At 41.0% G+C, this 20,457-nt stretch overlaps 1 protein-coding gene across 12 annotated transcripts in view; it reads left to right on the forward strand.

Annotated features, from left to right (window-relative positions):
• Positions 1 to 20,457, forward strand: part of MADD (MAP kinase activating death domain) — a 74,441-nt gene that overhangs the window by 8,467 nt on the left and 45,517 nt on the right. For 8 of the 12 annotated variants that reach the window (XM_082058796.1, XM_082058805.1, XM_082058803.1 and 5 more), the window contains exons 2-12: positions 4,940 to 5,132; positions 7,920 to 8,534; positions 11,469 to 11,772; positions 12,107 to 12,238; positions 13,456 to 13,569; positions 14,306 to 14,386; positions 16,163 to 16,219; positions 16,964 to 17,142; positions 17,739 to 17,974; positions 18,352 to 18,507; positions 19,492 to 19,593. In XM_082058796.1, the coding sequence (XP_081914922.1) occupies positions 5,071 to 5,132; positions 7,920 to 8,534; positions 11,469 to 11,772; positions 12,107 to 12,238; positions 13,456 to 13,569; positions 14,306 to 14,386; positions 16,163 to 16,219; positions 16,964 to 17,142; positions 17,739 to 17,974; positions 18,352 to 18,507; positions 19,492 to 19,593 (2,038 nt within the window). In that variant the 5' untranslated portion in view covers positions 4,940 to 5,070. Of the gene's footprint in view, positions 1 to 4,939; positions 5,133 to 7,919; positions 8,535 to 11,468; positions 11,773 to 12,106; positions 12,239 to 13,455; positions 13,570 to 14,305; positions 14,387 to 16,162; positions 16,220 to 16,963; positions 17,143 to 17,738; positions 17,975 to 18,351; positions 18,509 to 19,491; positions 19,594 to 20,457 lie in introns of those variants that run through there. The other 4 variants (XM_082058800.1, XM_082058802.1, XM_082058799.1 and 1 more) reach the window with 3 other exon arrangements.

A 20,457-nucleotide genomic window follows, 5' to 3' on the forward strand; every position in this document is an offset into this window, starting at 1 on the left:
CAGATAGCTGTCTCAGCATACTCAAGGTGTGTAAAGTGAGAAATGGAAACATAAACTGACCAAAAATTGGGCATTGAAACTCCTGGCTCTATCTTTGTTTGTTTCAGCATTCAGTTTAGTCCCATTGGTATGGATCTTGAGTTCACAGCAAACAGTGCCATAAGGTCAGGCATAGTGGGTATAGATCTGAACTGAGTACAGACTGTCTTGGCTGAGGATAAATAGAAATTCAAGATGTTCCAAGGACATTTTAGAACTGAAAATTTAGTTCCTTTTGGACATGGCTGGAAATCTGGTGTTTTGCAAGGCGAGATTTCAATGAACCAGAATTCATGTGGCTTCTGTCCTGTAATTCTTTCTATCTCCTTCACAACTTCTTCTCTTTCTCTTAGAAATTAATGTCCCATTGCATGCTATTCATTCAATCCATTAGTAAATTGAATTGTATGACCCTGATTTATGTTATAAAGGTATCCATGCACCGGTGAATTGTGAAGGATGATCCTTGTACCAGATAAAATTTGGAGATAATGAAAGGAGAAGCCTATTCCTGTACCATCCTAAACTATGGAAGAGTTGCAAGGAAAGCAGGACTTAACATCTGCTTGTTGGAAAATAACCTTCTGCTGTCTTCATGTCATTTTTTCAAGCAGTGATTGAAATACCTGCTGACTCTTGTACAGTGGAGTGTAAGGCTGGACTTACAAAACTGGAAGCTTCTGTTTGAGGAAAATGGCTGTGAGCTAATTTGGGTTAACAGTTTGTGTTCCAGTTATTCTTCAACTAAATGACTTTGTGCCTCTAGCTTTGTGTCTGGAAAGAAAAGATACCTTTAAAAAGACTGGGGACTGCAAGGGGTAGATGTGGCAAGGGTACTGCGCAATTCATGTCTCTGGGGACTATAATGCTGGGTATCAGTCTGACACAGATGGCTCTGAACTGATAAGAAGTCGCTGCAGTTCCTTCACGCTACCATATCCGTTCTGTGGTGTGGTGCTTTTCATGAGTGTGTGTGTGTTTATGTAGACTTTTATTTCTGGGAGGACTTTAAATTGCAGAATATCATCCAGATTGTCCTCTAAGAAATTGTGATACAACCTAAAGTGTGGGTGCTTGGAGAATTTTGAAGTGTAGAGTAGTACCAGTAATAGAAGTGTTGTTTTGAACACTTTTTTGACTTGAGTTACTGGTAGGCCGTGGGTTAGTGCTGGCTCTGGCCTTTGTATTTGTGTCTGGGCTACTGTGCCAATTTCTGCTGGTTCGTGAGTATTGCTGGCAGCTGCTACAGTACGTGGGTAGTGCTAGTTCTCACCAACCTGTTCGCCATCCATATGAGTGCTTATTTAAATTATGGCATTCTTTCATATGTGATATGTTTGTGCAGTATGTTTCTGTGGTGGCCTTCACTACTTTGTTTTTCTCCTTTTTTTGTGTTGAAGTTATATAAAGTTTCTTCTCAAGCATTGCTTGAGAATTCAGCCTTCAAAGCGGTGGTCCCGAGGTGTTTGCAAAGAGAAAGCATAATGCAGAATACCTTTTCAGAAGAAGCCACCTGAAGTTAAAGCAGCTTGAGAGAGAGGAGAGACCATCATTGTCAAACCTGTGCCATCTCAGAGTCAAGATGGTCTCTCAGTTCATGTCCAAATGCCAGTATGGAAGAGAAGTGGAAGTATTTGGTTTGATCTCTTCCTGTTCTAATGTACTGTAAAATCTAGGAGCTAGAATCTCTGAGAAAGAACCTGCTTTACCTCTTTATTGCCTGTAGAGCAGCCTGTAGTTCTGTGATCATGTTGTGTTCAATCAGATTTTCCAGATTCCTTAGCTGCTTACTTCTACCTTTTCTTTGGGCCTGCACAAGCATTTGTGTGGCCATTTCATGAACAAAGTCATAGAAATAACCTAGTAAAAACAAAAGTGGCAAGGGAGGAGAGAAGAGGGTGTTAGTTTTAGTCCATATCTATTCCACGATCTGGTTCACCACGTAACTGCACAAGCACTTCTGCCGGTACAGGGGAGGGAATTACTCTGGCCTGAAATCAAGCTTTTGGCAGTCAGGGAGAAGTGGGACTGCAGTGCCTGTTTGTGTCGGTTTATACACATCATCAGCTGTGGTGTCTGATTCCAACCAAGAGTAGGAAGGTCAGTTCCAGCAAATATTGATCTAATGCTCCTTAATTGCCATCATCAGCCTTTATTACATCTCCAAAGAAGCAACAGATTGAATAGGGGAAGACAAAAGAACTAATCTTGATTCTAATTCTTCTACTTCTTCCTCCAATCCAACAAAACTTCATCTTCCAAAATAAAGCCTTTGTGGTCTTATGTCTCACTGTAACTATGGGCCTGTTAAGAGTAAGCAGCTAAGGAAAGGAGGCTCTAGAAGCCCTTGCAGAATATCTGCATCAGTCTAGTATCCCTGTGTTGCAGTAGAAATCAGAAATCTCAGGAAGTGCTCAGGTATTTTTTTTTAAAACTGACAATCTTTTATGTATGGTATCACAGCTTCAGCCGTTCCAAGGTCATTGGAAGCCTTGCATATGTTGCTTGTACTGGTCTGCTGGGATACAATTTTGAAAATTTAAGGTTTTGATGGAGGTCTTTATGTTGCATACCTCGCTACCTCCTTTGCAGAACTGTGAGAAAGGTGGGTAATGGATTGCAGTTGTAAGAAGTATTCTCCAGGCTAGAGAATAGGAGAAAAACCACAGGGTATGGGCAAGTTACTGAAAGGTAAGCCAAGGTTGTGGACTTGTAGCCTCTCAGGTAGTCTGTAGTCATTGCATGTGTTTTTATACCATTGTAAATGCAATTTACTTTCTCCGCCTTCACTGAAGGGTAGAATAGTCTCATAGAGGAAGAACATATGACTAGTGGAACTTCTTCAAAGTAATAATTCTAGGTTACCTTGTGGTAACTTAGCCCGTCGTGCTGTACACATAAGTAAACAGTGAGTTCCTTAAAGAGTTCTGGGTAAAGCTATTTGGAAAACCAATCAAACCAAAACAAAAAAAAACAACAAAAAACCTGAACCAACCAACCAACCAACCAAAAACCCCACAAAACAAACAAAATAGGTCTTCAAACTGAAGGCAAAAATATAAACTTGATCATCCCAACTTTGTTTAGTTCCTCTCAAGTTTATGTATGCCAAGATATTTGCAGAATACGTTGGATCAAGAGCTCTTGCAGGACAGATTCTACAATGTTTTCAATAATATCATTAAAATGAAGAAACAGGAGCTTTGCTGTTGTTCACAGAAGATAATTTATTAAAGTATTGCTGCTCAGAGAAGGTAATTCATAGTGCCGTCACTTAGGAACCTACAACTACTGTAGCTGAGGATCTTCTAAAACTGTGCCACAAAGTTTTTAAAAATATGGGATTTTGGGTGTGTGAGGGTTAGGGTTTCATTCAGTTAGTTATTCCATAATTAATACTGAGTGGTGTGATTTTCCTTTTCTGACAAATCGTATGCGTAGTTGTTTTGTGTGTGTTTGTATTCTTTCTGGTATTTGGAGGGCTTATGAATAAAATTCCCCAACTCTGTACCTGGAATGTGAAGGGTTGGGAAAAAAGCAATTCGGTTGCTAGACTTTGAACATGGTTGCGAGATGCTGACAGCTACAGTGCCTTTAAATAGCTTTTGTTTGTGAAGTAATGAGAGAAACATCAAGAAAATTACCTAGTTTTGCTGAGACTTTCAAATTGTCAGTAAATCTTTTATACAAATAAAATCTAAACTTTGAGCTCCAGAACAGAAGGAGTTTAGTATAGTAATTCTCTGAATTATGTCATGGCCTTAGGATGTAAACATGAACTGAAATAGAAACCTTACTATGAATATGCCCCAAAAGGCAATCAGTTCATTTTTTTAATATAAAATAACTTCATTAATGTTTTCGTTGGGATGCTCAGTAAACTTGTAGTACAGTTTGAGCATCTCTGATTCTAGATTTTCTGAGAACTTTCTGTTTCAGAAAAATTCTGTTTTCAGATTGTTTCCAAATGTAGGCAGGGAACATTGTAATACAGAACTGGATTACTTTTAAAGATTTTTTGTTTTCCTCTCTTTCATTAATTCAGTGAAATATGAATGGTAGGATTGGAAGGACTAATTTTACAGTGCTTACTGAATTCTGGATGTCTATTAAGCATAGTTACTGACAAATAGTAATTCTGCAGTAAAATAACAGTCATGCCAAGAGGATTTTTCTGTTGTAAAATGGGCAGAGAAAGTAGCTGTACGAGGCATGGGTGTTGAGCAAATGGTGAAGATAAGCCAGATAAATGGAATTGATTAAAGTAAGTGAAAGACACAGTATGATTTACAAGAAGTACTTTTGTGATTGCAAACTGCAATTCTGTAGAACTGCAGTTCTGTATCTTCACAGAAAAAGTGTTAGAGATCGCAGTCCTTGGGGATTGGGGAGATTGTTCTTGCCGTAGGTCACATCCAAGTTTGGGCAGGTGAGGTGTATTATATCAAATTGGAATTCTTCTGATGTTACCCCTTCTGTAGTTATTCTGTTTATCAGACAGATAATGTTCAGGTTGCATTTTTTTCTTCAGTTGTGTTTAACTGCACAGAATTGCCAATTAAAGCTCCTTTCCAAGCACTGTAGGAATCCCAGGGATTTGTCTAAACAATACTTTTGCCTCTAACCGTTTCATGAATAGCTCTTTGCCAGTGATACGCTGCTCTGTCTGTGGTCTTCCTTGAGATCCTCTTGTACTCTTTTGTGTGTTTTTCAGCTCTCTGCTTTTGTGGGCATGTGGTCGTGGTTTTGTACTCATGAAGAGAAAGATCTGTGGATGGCCATGACTGCACAGAACACTGAGGCTTTTTTTTTTGGGAATGTGATTAAAGTTATAAAGTTGTTTCTGTGTATTTCGTATTCCTGATTGTGCTTTTGACACTCTTATTTTTCTTGATGGTAGGTTGGACTTGCCAGACAGTTCCAAGCAAATTCTGTTCCCCAAGGCAGTCGACCCCGGCTGGCTGGATAATTGACTGCTGGATTGATGAACAGAAGTTCACTGAGATGACATAAAAAGGGACCTCAAGGACAATGGTGCAGAAAAAGAAAATCTGCCCTCGGTTACTTGACTATCTTGTGATCATTGGAGCCAGGTAATGTAAAAGAGCCTCAACTCTGCTTTTGCTCGGGGAGTAGAGTGGGAATAAATAGCCCAATGTCCGCTGATGAAGCCTTGTGTGCTGCCAGGAACACGTGCAGAATGCTGTCATCATGGGGGCATCTGCTGGAGCCAGAGCACGTTCTGAAAGATACTGGTGCAGCCAAAGGTTTTTAACCTATGGTCTTTACACTTCATTTCAAGGGTCTGCAAAGGGTGACTAAGAGTGGCCTGTTTATAGGTGACTCCCTGGTAGCCTGTGTATCTGAACTTCTTTTTTTCTACTGGCACCAGGATAGAGGGACTTACAAACTGAAAATACTGAAAGCCACATGCAAGTAAAATACTAGCTTGGGGTTACTTTTCTAGCTTTTGAAGTATAGTCTGTAAACTCAGTTTTCAAAAAATAATCTAGAACTTGCCTGCCTTGGCTGTTTCGCCCTCTAATACTCATTTATCCTCATAGGAATGACATGAATGCTTTTTTTTTTTTAAGTCTTATTAATGATCAATAGATAAAATGTTATGCATATTTACTTAAAGCATATATGAAATGTGGGGTTGATATTTCTTCTGTTTGTCAAATACACATGTACTCAGTAAATGTTATTTTTCTTTATTCTGTTCAAAGTTTATGCAGTAACTTTCTGCCAGTGTATTTAATGGATGTATTCCAAAGTGTATTTTACTTCCATTTCTAAATATCAGTGGTTTATGTGCATCAGCCTGTTGCTTTACCTCCCATTTTCTTCTCAGAATACTTTGAGTGTGGTATTTAAGTAGGCTAAGTGGAAGAAATTACATAAACCTAAGTAATAACTATTTTTATTGTTGTATTTTATGGACAGAATAATAGCTTAATTACTTCTTATTGTCTGTAGAAAAATATAACCAAGTTTTCCATATGTTTGTCACTGACCAGGACAAGAAGAGGGAAGAAATGTTAACTACGTCCTCCAGTGATACTTATAGTGTCTGATGTTCTCACTTAATTTGCTAGCAGAACTTCTGGACTTCTGTAGCTCTCTTGCTGTTTACTGGGCAGCAGTAGCTGCATTGCTGATGCTCAGAGGTTTGTTGTCTCATCAGGGACTTCAGTGAATGCCCGTGATAAGAGATGGAGCTGACTGGAGCAGCTTCTACTGCCAAGTCCTTAGGAGCTCCATGTGGCCTTTAGCGTTGCATGTATTATCCACCGAGCACAAATAGCAATGCCTTTTGGAAGCATTCCCTTTTATTAAATGCAAATTTTCTCAATGTCTGAGAAGACTCTGCCTTTCTATCTGTAGCTGATAGTACTGCAAAGGGTTGAACTGATGATATATTCACTGGTACTTTGATGACATTCTTTTAAACCATTTACCGCCAAATAGACTCTCTAAACAGTACCAGAATTATTTGACATTTCTTCTTCAGTAGATGATGCATTATTTGTGTCCACTAATACATAAAAGCTTTTTAGGGTTTCTTTTTTATTTTTGTACAGTGTTTCAGTACTTAACTGTACAGGGTACTATCAATTTTGTTACTAATTCATGCTTTATTATGAAAGCATTTTCACTTTTTCTTTAATAACATATTAGTTTGGGAGAATTAGTCAGCAGAGCTATTTACACCAGTGATTTTCTTTTGTCAATGACAAGCATTCTATTAGTACTTGTTTGGGTTTTCTTACCTCTCACATAAGAGAAAAGCGAGTGTTTTGAAATGGGCAAATATAAAGTATCAAGAAGAGAAAGTGTCTTGTATTACATCCCATAGGAGAGTGTTGGTGAAGCCAAGTCTCCTGCATCCCATTTAGTAGACATGATACTAAATACTAGTTACTTTAGAAAATGATAGGAGATCAGACTTCATAACAAAGGGGTCAAATCAAAGAGAGCTTGTTCTGGGATGTATTTTCTTCCTTCGCTATGTGGATCTCATACTATTCCTCTGGTAGTTATTTGGTAACTTTCATGAAAAGGAGTGGTAGGAAAATAGTTAATACCTTGAAATAATCTCTTATTCTGGTGGAAAATTAGGGATAAACAGTATTGCCTTTTTGTCTTTGTGTTTTGTTAGTGATTTGTGGTACGAAGGTTGGTGAGCTACAGTGTTAAATATGTCTGCATGTTACTACACAGCTTTTATAGTAACTTACACTTCAAATCCATCTTAATAATCAAACACACAAATATATATAACTATTGTTGCTGTAACTTTTAAATGAAATTTTTACAGGATGATTTCCATATCATTCCACCATTTATCTGAATTACTTTCTAGGAAATTCCTTGTTTTCCCAGTTAGGAATTGATATGAGATTTTCTCATTTAATTTTTCATCTTGTTCATAAATGGCTGAAATGCGGGGGTTTTTCATCTGACTGTATATTTGGAAAGGGATGGTGTATTTCTTACCCAAGTGTTGCCCAGAGATCTGTGTGGTTAAATTCATTTTAGAAATCATAGTCAGGGAAACATGACAATAGGCTGTTCTTCTAGGAAAAACATACTCCTGAAAGTCCTTTTCTCAGTCAGATTTGAACAGGCTCCTGTTGGGCCTTCATAATGATGGTATAGAATTTTTTATTTAGCTTTTCTGCAATTGTGGCCTTGTGCTAGTGATTGAGCATTGTGGCTAGTGACTGAGAAGCTGCACTTTCCCTGGATAGTAGGAGAGAGAACAACCAAAGATGACGCTGAGCCCACAGGCTCCTGACACGTTATTGGGGAGATGCCAAAGATTTTTGTTTTTATTAGTCAACTATGTATGTTTTTTTCATTTTCTTTTTTTGTAGGCAGCCAAGTAGTGATAGTGTTGCTCAGACTCCTGAACTGCTGCGACGTTACCCTCTAGAAGACCATGTGGACTTCCCTCTGCCTCCTGATGTTGTGTTCTTCTGCCAGCCAGAAGGGTGCCTGAGTGTGCGGCAAAAACGTATGAGCTTCCGTGATGACACTTCCTTTGTCTTCACGCTCACAGACAAGGATACAGGTGTCATTCGCTATGGAATCTGTGTCAACTTCTACCGCTCCTTCCAGAAGCGAGTACCCAAGGAGAAGGGAGAAGGCACAGGGGGGCATCGAGCTCGGGAAGGACAGAAAACCTCCAAATCTGGGGATGCATCTGCACCCCAAGAGGAAGTGGGCACCGAGAGTTCGGAGAGCGGTTCTTCGCTGCAGGCTCCAAGTACAGAGTCAACCCCAGATGTGAACCGGTCACCGCGCAGTAAACGTCTGGCCAAAGGCAGCCATCGCTCTCGGAACAGCACTCTGACTTCTCTGTGCATCCTTAGTCATTATCCCTTCTTTTCCACCTTTCGTGAATGTCTGTACACCCTCAAGAGACTTGTGGACTGCTGTAGTGAGAGATTGTTGGGCAAGAAGTTGGGGATTCCTCGTGGGGTGCAGAGGTATGTTGAAGGGAAAGAGAAAACTTTTTTCTCCCATCATTTGTGTCCAGGGCTGCAGTTGTCTGCATGGCAAATTGTGGCTGCAGGTGTGCTTGCAGAAGCAGATAGACACCAATGGTAGATCTTTTTGCTGTTTAAACCCAGGATCACAGTAGGCAAAAAAAAATTGTGGTGATTTCTTTAAAACTTCTCTGTCTGATTCTGTAACCTGATTTTCATGTTTTATACACCTAAGGAGGCACTATCCTAGCACCACTGACTGAGCATGATCTTTTCTGAAGCTGAGCACAGATGCTGTTACCGTTCCTTTGGTGAATAAGCTCCATGGCAGTGTACATCAGGACTGATTCTCTGGCAAATTAGAAACAGCCAAGAAATAACAGAGTGTTTCCACTTGGGGCAAGAGGGAGATGATGAAAGTGTGCTTAACGAGCTTATGAAACAATCTGAACTTCAGCGTGGGAGAGAAAAGACTAGAGAAGCAGGAACGGCTGAAAGAGATCAAAGTACAATATTTGAAGCGGAGAGGGAGGAGAGGTAGAAAACAAAGGAGTTGTCTAGGAAGCATATGGGAATGGGGGTTGGTAACAGCAAATTAACAGGAACTTGGTGTATTTTTAATGTAATGTAGTAATCTTACATATCTACTGTTGTAATGTTGGGTACGTAGCAAAAGCTGTTGCACTGTAGGGTACAGAAAGAACAATGCTTTTATGTATGTATATCAGTCATGGATGTATATCTGTGCTATTGTGCCTGACACCTACCTTCCAGGATGATATTTTCCTTTCCAATATGCTAACTGAAAAGTGAAAATATAAAATGAATCTCTGGAGAAGGAGGGGATTATCTCAATAAGAAGATGGACAGGGCTGTGAGATAGCTCATAATATGAGTTAAGTAGCTTGGTACACTGCAAGTTAAACTTGTCAAAAGCAAAAGATGACAGGACATCTCTAATTTTGATCTTTATAAGCTCATTACATTTTGCATGAAAGGGGAAATCTCTCCTGTTCACAGAGCAGTGGCCTACTGGGCTACTGCCGTGGACTTGTTCTAGGAGAGTATCCTGGGCTTATGACCTGAACCCACTGACTGTTGGGGAAAATATGGTTCTGCCAGAACGAAACTTCTCCCTTCCCACCCCATCCACTGGATGTATGTATCAAGGGAGCTTATTTTGCCACTTGGTTTAGTCTGATAATTACTGAGGCAGAAGAAAGCTAAATTTCATGGGTTTTGTCAACTCTGTGAGCTCATCTGTTTTTTGAAAGTGGTGCTAAAATATTCCAGTGTTTGAATGGCATGTGGTATTCAAAGAATTTGCTCTTGTTGGACATAATTCTTAAAGAGAAGAACTGAGTGACAGGTGAGGAAGGCAAGAGAAGGAAAGCTGAGCATACATCTCTGGGAGAAGTAAAGCAGCAGGTTTGAATTACCGTGTGATTTGCAAGCTGTGACCTGGAAAAGTAGAGTAGTTTTGAAGTGGTGGCAGAATAAAGGTGAAACCGAATCCTTACAGCTTGTAAAAGGTTGAGCCTGCCTGTTAACAATCTAATGCCCTGTGCATTACAAGCGGCTGAAGAAAGAGTGGAGGATAAGAAGCACCGTGGTTCCTGACATGTATATTACTCAGCATAATCTCAAATTGCCCCTCTTTTGACCTCTTAAATTTCCTTAATTTTTCTTCCTTTATAAAGCCTCCGGTGTCATCATCTTACTTTCGTCTTCCTTCGTCTTCCTTCGTCTTCCTTCGTCTTCCTTCGTCTTCCTTCGTCTTCCTTCGTCTTCCTTCGTCTTCCTTCGTCTTCCTTCGTCTTCCTTCGTCTTCCTTCGTCTTCCTTCGTCTTCCTTCGTCTTCCTTCGTCTTCCTTCGTCTTCCTTCGTCTTCCTTCGTCTTCCTTCGTCTTCCTTCGTCTTCCTTCGTCTTCCTTCGTCTTCCTTCGTCTTCCTTCGTCTTCCTTCTTCTCCTTCCTTTTTCTTTTTTTTTTCTTTTTTTTTCTAAATTGTGAACCGTGAGGTAAAACCTCTAGTCTGAACACATACCATTCTAAGGGATCTATTACAATAGCTGAAGATATTTATCAGGCTGAAGTTTTTTGCAGAATGGCTACAGCAGGTTTGCAGGCTTCACTGCTAAGGTGAAGAAGCCACTTTACTTCCCTTGTCAGACCCAGTTTCAAGTTTTGCAGCTCTGAAGGCCCTGGGCAATACTGTACATGCATTTTGGCCAGCCTGTCTGTGAGCTACAGGTTTGCATATCGCTAGCTTGGGGCATGGAAAAATTGCTGCGTGTTTTGCTAAGGTACCTAAATGCTTTCTAGACAGCTTTCAGGAATTTATATTCTCAGATGAAATGCATCCATTCTGGGTTATTCAGCTCATAAGAATGATACAGTGCAATTTAAAATAGGATGAAAAAGATTATTTTATCATGCCAAAACATCTGGGAGATCTTGATGTGACATATTTCTATTATCTTGGGTTTAGTTCCTGTTCTTGCAAAGATTTGTAGGACTGCTGGAAGCAGAATCCTATAGTGAATCTGTCTGCCACAATTCTGGTTGAGATACGAGAGCATCCTATGTGCATGCTGAATTTCAAGCACCAGGGTGATGAGAGATCTTCAGAGATCTGGACCGAACTAGAACCCTTTAGATGAATGAATGAACTCCCGGATGGAAGTGATGTACTTGTGTTGATTCCTACTAGACACATACTTGTGGTGATTCCTGCCACAGAAAGGTTTATACTTCCCCACAGCGATTGTTTCAGTAAGCTTAAATCCCTGCCTTCCATTCCTCTGTGTGACCAAATGCTTGTTAGCTGCATCCTTGAACTCCCAGTGGATCTGCCGTGTCCCTGCAAGAGCCTTGTGGAAGGGCTGTGAACTGAAGCTCCTGGAGTATTAACCGTGTTGTTCTCTCTGTGCAGGGATACAATGTGGCGGATTTTCACAGGCTCCCTCCTGGTGGAAGAAAAGTCTAGTGTGTTGCTACACGACCTGCGGGAGATTGAGGCCTGGATCTACCGTCTGCTCCGCTCGCCGATGCCTGTCGCTGGTCAGAAGAGGGTGGATGTGGAAGTCTTGCCACACGAGTTGCAGCCGGCTTTGACCTTTGCTCTTCCCGATCCATCCCGCTTCACCTTGGTGGATTTTCCACTACATCTGCCTTTGGAGTTGTTGGGAGTGGATGCTTGCCTACAGGTGCTGACCTGCATCCTTCTGGAGCACAAGGTATGAAGGGAAGGGTTGATCTTTGACAGGCACGTAGGAAGCTCTGCCCTCTTCAGAACCAGGGTAGGCTGGATGCTTAGAACAGCTGTCTCCTGCACTGCCTGGAGTCAGTTTGTCTATGGGGGAGGGAATATCTCCTTCTGAGGTTCCTGTTTGGAACAGTTTTGCTCTCACTCAAGCACCTGAAGCTTGTTTTCAGACAGATTAATGGAGGGTTATCAGTTCACAGCCCTCAAATCAGAGGCCTACAGGCTGTTATCTTTGTGTACCCCTGAGGGGGAGTATTAGAAGTGGATGGTTGCTGCAGTGCTAATGTGATTTTCTTTGGTTGCAGGTTGTATTGCAGTCCCGAGATTATAATGCGCTCTCAATGTCTGTGATGGCCTTTGTGGCTATGATCTACCCGCTAGAGTACATGTTCCCAGTGATCCCTCTGCTTCCCACCTGCATGGCCTCTGCAGAACAGGTACAGATTTTTCCTTTATTGGTCTTTTGCAAAGGACGTTCCTGTGATGTCTGAAGCTTATATAGGTGTAGTGCTTGTTTCCTTCCCTGCTGTTTTCTCAGGGATTGTAGCGAAGTCTGCCTTGCAAAAAATGTTCTCTGAGCACCACCAACGATTTAAAGTGTAGGTAACAGCACTTATTTAGGATATCTTCAAAGCATGCTTAGTGAACAGCAGATTCAAAGCAGTAGTTCACAGTAGGTCACAAGCAATGGACTGAAAGGCCATAGATCTACAATTTAACCCTCTTCCCTCAAACGAGTATTAAAGTTTGTTGAGAAGGGTCCAGAGTAATACTTAAGGATGCTTGAGGGCTCTTTATTCAGATTTTAGAAACTGTTTACTGCAATTTATTCTTCTCAGAAAAATAAAGTTTTACGTCAGCTGGGAACCTGGGTTTTACCAATAGTCAGCTCTCTGCAGAAGCTCATTATTTTGCCTGGAACGGTAGAATTTAGGTCATCTTACTATTTCAGTGCTATCCTACAACTGATGCTACAGGTTTATTCTTGTACTGCCCCTTGGAGGTGACCAACTGTTCTAGATTTAAAGAATAAATTAGCTTCCAGAGCCACTGGTCTCAATCTGCTACATGCCTCACTGATTTAAACCTTCTCACTTTGCTGATGCCCTTATCAGAAACAACCTGACTTTCCCCATAGATTTTCCACGTAAATTTGAAAAATTGTGTCCATTTCTTCTGCTTCCTGGAGATGTTATTATTTTGAAACCAAATTACTATTACAAGAGTAAAGGTAAAGCCTTTGCAAGGGTAAAGCCATTTTTACAACAGCACAGACTCAGTCTGGGCCGAGAGTGACTTGCTAGTCCATGATAGATGTGGCAAGCTGTTAGATTAGCTAAGTTTTTTTCCAAAGAGTCATCAGCCATATAAATTACATCCCTGGGGGCAGGGAGGGGGGCACAGGAGGCGGAAATTTATTTTCTTCTAGATGAAAATTGAAGCGCTATGAGCAGGAGTTTTTATTCTTCTTCTTCCTTTTTATTTTTTTTTTTTTAAATACTTCTACTGTATGGAATTAATTACATGTTTATCAGTGGCTTCTGTGTTGTCTCCTCTGCTACAAACATACTACATTTAATAAATAAATTTTTGGGAAGAACAAGGTGATATCAAATGCAGATCTTGTCCTTATTGAAGTCCCTCTTTCTCTCAGTTGCTTCTAGCCCCTACACCTTATATCATTGGTGTTCCAGCAAGTTTCTTCCTTTACAAACTGGATTTTAAAATGCCTGATGATGTATGGCTAATTGACCTGGATACCAATAGGGTAAGTGGTGCCCATAAGGACGTTGTGGCTTTGTTTCCAGGGAACTGTGCACTTCCATCAACATACCCACTGAGAATTTAAGAATGCCCAGCCTCAGTCTGCCTTTGCCACTCCTGCCTTCAACTTCTGCTCCTTGTCGTGTCTCAAGGTCCCCATTTCTTTTGCTCATAAGGCTTTATTTTCCAGTTAATCCATCTTGCTATATGGTTGGAAGATAAATCCACAAACAAATTATAAAGCTGTCTTCTTGAGTAATTGTGACCTGTCTCTAATAGCCTAACCTAAGAAACGCTTAGTCTGATAAGAGCCTTCTGGCAGCATTGCTTGTCATGATTCAAATGGGACTGTGTATCATGCTTCCCGCTGGGGCATGAGCAAGGCTGTTTCAAGGGAAGTATGTATAACATCTTCTACTTGATGGAAATTCCAAAGGATGAGTGTGGGTTCACTCATGCTTCTCTTTTTTTGTGGTAGATGATAAAGTAACTCCTCTGTTACTTGTGATATTGTAAACAATGACAACCATAAAGGAGTGAAAATCAAAGTATTGATGCAGATGTCTGTGCCTGGGGGTTGTGGGTTTTGTTGTGGTCGATTTTTTGTTTGTTTTTAATTAATTATTTTAATTTATGGCTTTTATGCTTTGGTCTCCGCAGTTGTGGAGATTTGGGAGTTTTTGTTTTAGAAATTATTACAGCTGGGGATTTTTTATTCTCTTGCTGTGCTTTAATTCCAGGTGATTGTTCCCACAAATGCAGAATCTTTGCCAGCACTGCCAGAACCAGAAGCTTCAGAGCTGAAAAAGCATCTGAAACAGGTAAGAAGCACTTTAGGGAAAGGACTTGGATTCAGTAGAACTTAGCAGATGCCATCTTGCGCAGCTCTTCTGCTGTACTTGACAAGAATGCAAGTCAGGAAATGTAAAGCAAAATGTGTTGTAAGCAGGTGTGTATCCTGACACATCAGATGGATGTGAAAACATATGAGAGTACTAGAATACTCCTGTGCAAGAAAGTGCCCATTGGTCAGTCATGGAGAGGTCTACTCTGCATGTGGAGGTGGGCTAATCAATAGGGTGGCTGATTAAACAACATTATAGGGGTGTCTTCTTTTGAGCTCCCTGAGCTGTATTACTTTCTAACATTGTTTTCTCCTGACTAAGCTAAATTCTGTTTCACATCTCTCCGTAGTTTTCTCCAGAGGACTTCACTCTAATTTTTGTTACCTGTTTAATCTTTGCTGTCTCTGCTGCTTCCACCTTTGTCATTTGTAGGGGAAGCACAGGACTAGGAATTTTCTGTCAGCCTGTTCAAGATGCCTCTTTCATGTAGCTGGCCAGTTAGAACATCCCCCATGTTATAATGTAACAGCATATTGAGCTTGAAAAGCAGTGTCAGTTGATACAGATGTTAAGTGGTAGGTATCCAGTTGCTGCTTTTCTGTCTTAATGGAGAGAGTTAATTTGGAAAAGTGAGTGGGCACTGAGGTTATAACTGCAGTTAATTTCTTAGCCAGGTGAGGGATAAGTTGAAATACATTTGGACACAACAGATGGTTTGGTTTTTACTGTTTTTTGGGGCTAAACTTGTTTCCAGTTGGTGCAGAAAGTTCCAGATTCCTCCTTTACATTTGCCATGTGGGCTTTAAACTCTGACTTGATCCATCAAGCTATGATCATCTTTGTTCCCCCTCCATTCACAGATCTGTGTGTGAGGTCTCAGTCTCTCCTCTCAGGTCCTGCTAAGCCATTAATCAGCTTGGGTCATCCTGGCTGATCGTGTCAAGCAGGTTTTATCTCTTTATTTCTGTTTTCCTCATGCATGCTGCATGCAGTATCTAAAGGTAAAGTGTGTTACTAATGTGATGAGTTCTGCTCTTTCTCTCTCCTTGTAGACCAGGAGAGCAAAGTGTGTAACCTCTATGATACCCCGGTACCTGCTGCCAGCACAGATGGAAGCAATGTGTTGCTTGGAGTTTTGTTAGATCCACCTTCCCCCCACTTCTGCCTCACCCCCTTGCAATTTCAGGCACTATTCAGCAAACCTCTCTCACTAGGGCAAAATTGGATATCAGAAGAACAAACTGCAGTTTTCTTGAAGATGTATTTAAAATTCTCAGAGCCTTCACCCAAATTCAGGTTACGGCCCTATGTATTCCTGTAGGCATTATCATTAAGAACTGACCGTTGGCAAAGGAGAAGGAGCGCTATTGGTTGCTGTACAAAGTAGAGAAGACTAAATTGTGACTCACATCACTAAGGCTGTCACTTTTGTGTGCCTTTGGGTCTTAGTGTCAATGAATAAAATTCAATATGTCTGCTTTTAAGCTGCAGTAAAAAGTTCTTAGCTGCATCAATAAGGACAGCAGCCTTTCCACTTTCCAAAGTGGCCAGATGTGAATGTTTGGGGGTGGGGCAGTTACACCTCTTTCCCAAGATGTGCTTATTTTCTGGTCCCTTTTATTTCCTCTCATTTGTGATATTTGGTAGTAATAGATATTTTTTTTCCTTCCATCTGTTTCTCTGTGGTCATGTGTTCGTCTTGGCTCTGATGGGCTGCTGGTGTTATCATATGATCTTCCATCTTGCCTCCAGTGTCTGGTTAGCATGACTGCAATCACTCAGAAACAGCTGCTCACTCCTGACAACAAGGTTCTTTATTTTATTGTTTTCCCTTCAATTTTCCATTTTACCCTTTTCCTTTGGAATTTTGGTTTCTGTTTTGTTTTGTGTATTTATTTATTTTTGAAATAAAAAGATGAATATGCAGTGGGCAAATGGGAGAAATGAGGAAGATTTAGGTTAGGTCTGGGTGTCCAGGACTTATCTACCACTTGTGCCGCTTCAGTGCGTAGCCTTGAAAATGTTATGAGGGTTGAAGGGGATTTTTGCTTTATGGAGGGGTGAAGACCCCACTCAGATTGGAAGTGGAGCTTTGCAGGGTTACAGGCAGATGCCTGAGTAAAGGTGTCTTCACATTGTCCTGGGATATCAAACTCAGTGGTTGAACAGCCAAGTTTCAAGGCCTCTAGATCCCAAGATGTATCCAAATTACATATGGGAATAACTCTACAATAAGTTGTACACAATGCCATACTACTTGTGGTCCAGTTTGGACTGTCTGTTTTCATGTCATGAATGATCTAGCAAAGTGGACTTTTGTGCTGCTCCTTGTCTGGCTCCAGGACTGTTTCAGCATTGAGGAGATCATTTTGACAACCAATGTAAAGGAGGGCCTGGAGGTGTTTGTTTATTCAGCATAGGAGATGGTTTAAGACAAACTAATGGAGCATGCATAGTTGTTGCGATTGCCTAGAGGGCAGGATAGCTCTGATCTCTCTTGTTCCTTGAATAACTTGTCTTGCTGAATGTGTGCATCATGTTGTCCTTTGTTAGGCACTAGCCAGCATGAGTCTGAATACTCAGCCCATTCTTAATCTAGAGAAGTTCCACGAGGGGCAGGAGGTGCCACTGCTGCTGGGAAGACCACAGAATGATTTGCAATCTACTCCCTCCACAGAATTCAACCCTCTGATCTATGGAAATGATGTGGATTCTGTGGATGTGGCTACAAGGTGAGGCTGAACTGGAAGGTAGTGTTGAGTCTTCATAAAGTTTGTGCTTGAAGGCAGCACAGGTGCTTCTGTGTGTCCTGTGTTGGAAACAGCATCTTCCAGGTTCTACTGCAGATTCTACTTTACATCATGGGAAAAAAGAGCAGAGATGACAGTGTTTATTTCAGATGTATTAACTGCATGAACATGTATGCATCTTGAGGGAGTATTTTCTTGCTTGCATTTTCCTGTAGGTCATCTGCTTTACCTGGACTTGTCAGTCTGCTATTGCAACCTCAGCTTAAATCACAAGCCTTGAACTACAAAATAGGCTGGAGACTTGGTTGTCATCTCAACTAGCGGAGATGAGAATGATGTCTCTTACTGGGTTGGTCCTGGTGTTGAGATGGTAAATTAAAACAAAGTGATTTCTTGAGTTTTGATTTTATTTTTTTTAAAGACAACTGTTTTCTAAGAAGACTTAGGTTTTTTTACTGGGTTACCGTTCTTCAAAGGTTTGAAACATTGCATATGGCATACCTTTTAAAGACTGTCTGTTTTCTGTTCTGTTGTGTTCTGTGTTTTTATCTGATATATTGTCCTCTGTTTCTTTTTAGGGTTGCTATGGTGAGATTCTTCAACTCACCAAATGTTTTGCAAGGTTTCCAGATGCATACTCGCACTCTTCGTCTCTTCCCACGACCAGTGGTGGCCTTCCAGGCAAATTCTTTTCTTGCCTCTAGACCAAAGCAAACACCTTTTGCAGATAAGCTTTCCAGGACACAGGCAGTAGAATACTTTGGAGAATGGTCACTCAACCCTACTAACTATGCTTTCCAAAGGATTCATAACAGTAAGTTTTGGCCTTGCCTTTCCTGCAGTTGAGTGTAATGCAGGATCTTAAAAAGCAGAGGGATTCTAGGGAAGGACTTAGTTTTACATCATGTTATTCCTGCTGGTGATGGAAATCCAGTTCAAGGAACATTTTTCTATTTTTATGTATGTCCTTATGTCTCTCTATCAAGCCAACCCTGCTGTTAGCCACTAGCTCCTCCAATTAATTTCAACTCCTGTCTTGTTTGCTTATGGAGAAGAAGTCTTGTAGGCTTCTTGGAGTTGAGACTGTCCATTCCCTTGTGCCAGACTTAGTAGGGGGTAGGCTGACTCTGAACAAAGCTTTTTACACCAATAAATGAGTTCAGTTAACCATGTCCTTGTTTTGTTGTGCAGACATGTTTGACCCAGCCCTGATTGGTGACAAACCGAAGTGGTACGCTCACCAGCTGCAGCCCATCCACTATCGTGTTTATGATAGCAATTCTCAACTGGCTGAAGCGCTGAATGTCCCAGTAGAGAAAGAAACAGACTCTGATCCCACTGATGACAGGTTAGTGGGGAGCATAACCCCAGGCACATGATAGTTACTGCAGATTGCTGGGCTTTTCCTACTTCTCATTTGCAGCCTTTTCCTCTAACTTGCCAGGCTGCTGTTTCATTTCTTCTGTCTGGGCAGAATACTGACACTGAAGTAAACTGTCTCATTGCTCATCACAGCAACCTCTTAACGCTTTGCTAATGTCTTCTTAAGCCTTCATTTAATGTGATTCTCCATTTTAATTTTCCTGTTTTCTTTTGCTACCTATATGGCACTTGATATTTGCTATTTCTTCCCACCCTAATGCTTTTTTATTCCATACTGTTCTTTCTCTGGTTATTTCTGTTGCAGTACTACAAGTACTCCCACCCATCCTACCACTCTTTCAAATCTCTACTCAGTGCACGTAGCTATGCTAAGCTTGTTGGTACTGTCCACTGCCTGAGACCTCCTTGTGTATTCAGTAAAATGGCAGTAAACTCTTTTTGTTATAGTAGTTTTGGCCGTATTTCCCAGAGTTTTGGATCTAGTTTTATTATCCTTCATTCTCTGCTAGCCTGTGAGATCTTTCAGGCTTAGACTTGCACATTTTTTACATTCTACGCAGCACCAGTAGTCCTGACAGAGTGGGACTTATCATTAGTGGGAATGCTTTCACTTGTGATTTCCATTCCCTTGAAGCTGTCCTGCACATTCCCACTCACACTGAGAGTTAATACACTACTCCCTGCTCACTTATGCTTGACCTTATAAACTTTGCTGAGAGCCTTTAAATGTCTTCCCATATGTCTCCTGACGTACCTCAACGTTATTTAATTTGCTCTGACCTTTCATGAAGCTGACTTCTGACTTTTGCCAGAAATTTGTTTGTAGAGTCTGTAGTATTATGAGATTTTTAAGAGGCCCATAAAAACAGTGCTGATTCGCAACACTCAAACATCAAGCCGTGCTGTTGCTCATATGCTGCCACTCATCTCTCTCTCTCACCTGTTGTGGCAGTGACAGTGTCGACTATGATGACTCAAGTTCCTCATACTCCTCCCTTGGTGACTTTGTCAGTGAGATGATGAAATGTGACATTAATGGCGATACCCCAAGTAAGTAACTCTGAGCTGTACTTTCACAAGGTCCACATAGGTTCCTCTTCCCTGCTCATCTGCGCTGTGGAAAAAAATGTCTCCTCTAAGTCTCTGGATGAGAGTATTGTTCTATTGCACTTTTGCTTTGAGGTAAAAGTGTACTCCATGTCCTTCTTCAATATCCAGGGGTAGGCTGAAAAAAGACATTTCTTCCGCTTATAAACAATGCCCTCCAAAGGACACTGCAATGAGGAAGACCAGAAATAGGTGCTGCTGAACAAAACTGGCTCACTAGAGCTGGAAACAACCTGCTGCTGCCAGTAAATACTATACAATATGGGCAGCAGAGCACAAGCTTTCTCCTGCCTCCACAGATTTGTTCTCAGTGCTGGCTTTAATGAGTCGCTCTGCCCTTGTGGAGACAGGAAAATGCTTTCTCTGTAGCTTATGTGGAGGCTGCAGCAATAACATCTCTTGTGAGAGTGGGAAACTCTCACTTTCTTCAGCAAACTAAATGTAGGAATGCCAACACATGTCCTATGTCCCAAGGGCAAGAGGTCATAATCATAAGTTTCAACAAAAAAAATTCTGTTTGGACATAAGGAAAAGATCTTCGTGATTAGTGTAGTTAAACAGGTTCCCAGGATCACAGTAGAATGTCAAGCCTTGGAGACTTCCAAACTCAGTGGGACAAGGCCCTGGGCAAACTGCTTTAGCTTTGAAATTATCCTACTTGGAGCAGAGAGCTGGAATAAATGGCCTCCAAAAGCCCTTTACAACCTAAATTTTTATGCAAGTTTGTGCTAATGAGCGGTCCTCGTCTGCTGGGGGTCTTTAGTTAGATGGGCAAAAGACTGAGGAAGGCAGTGTTCTTTAATGCAA

Source organism: Streptopelia decaocto, assembly GCF_964273445.1.
Source record: "Streptopelia decaocto genome assembly, chromosome: 7".
Taxonomy (NCBI): domain Eukaryota; kingdom Metazoa; phylum Chordata; class Aves; order Columbiformes; family Columbidae; genus Streptopelia; species Streptopelia decaocto.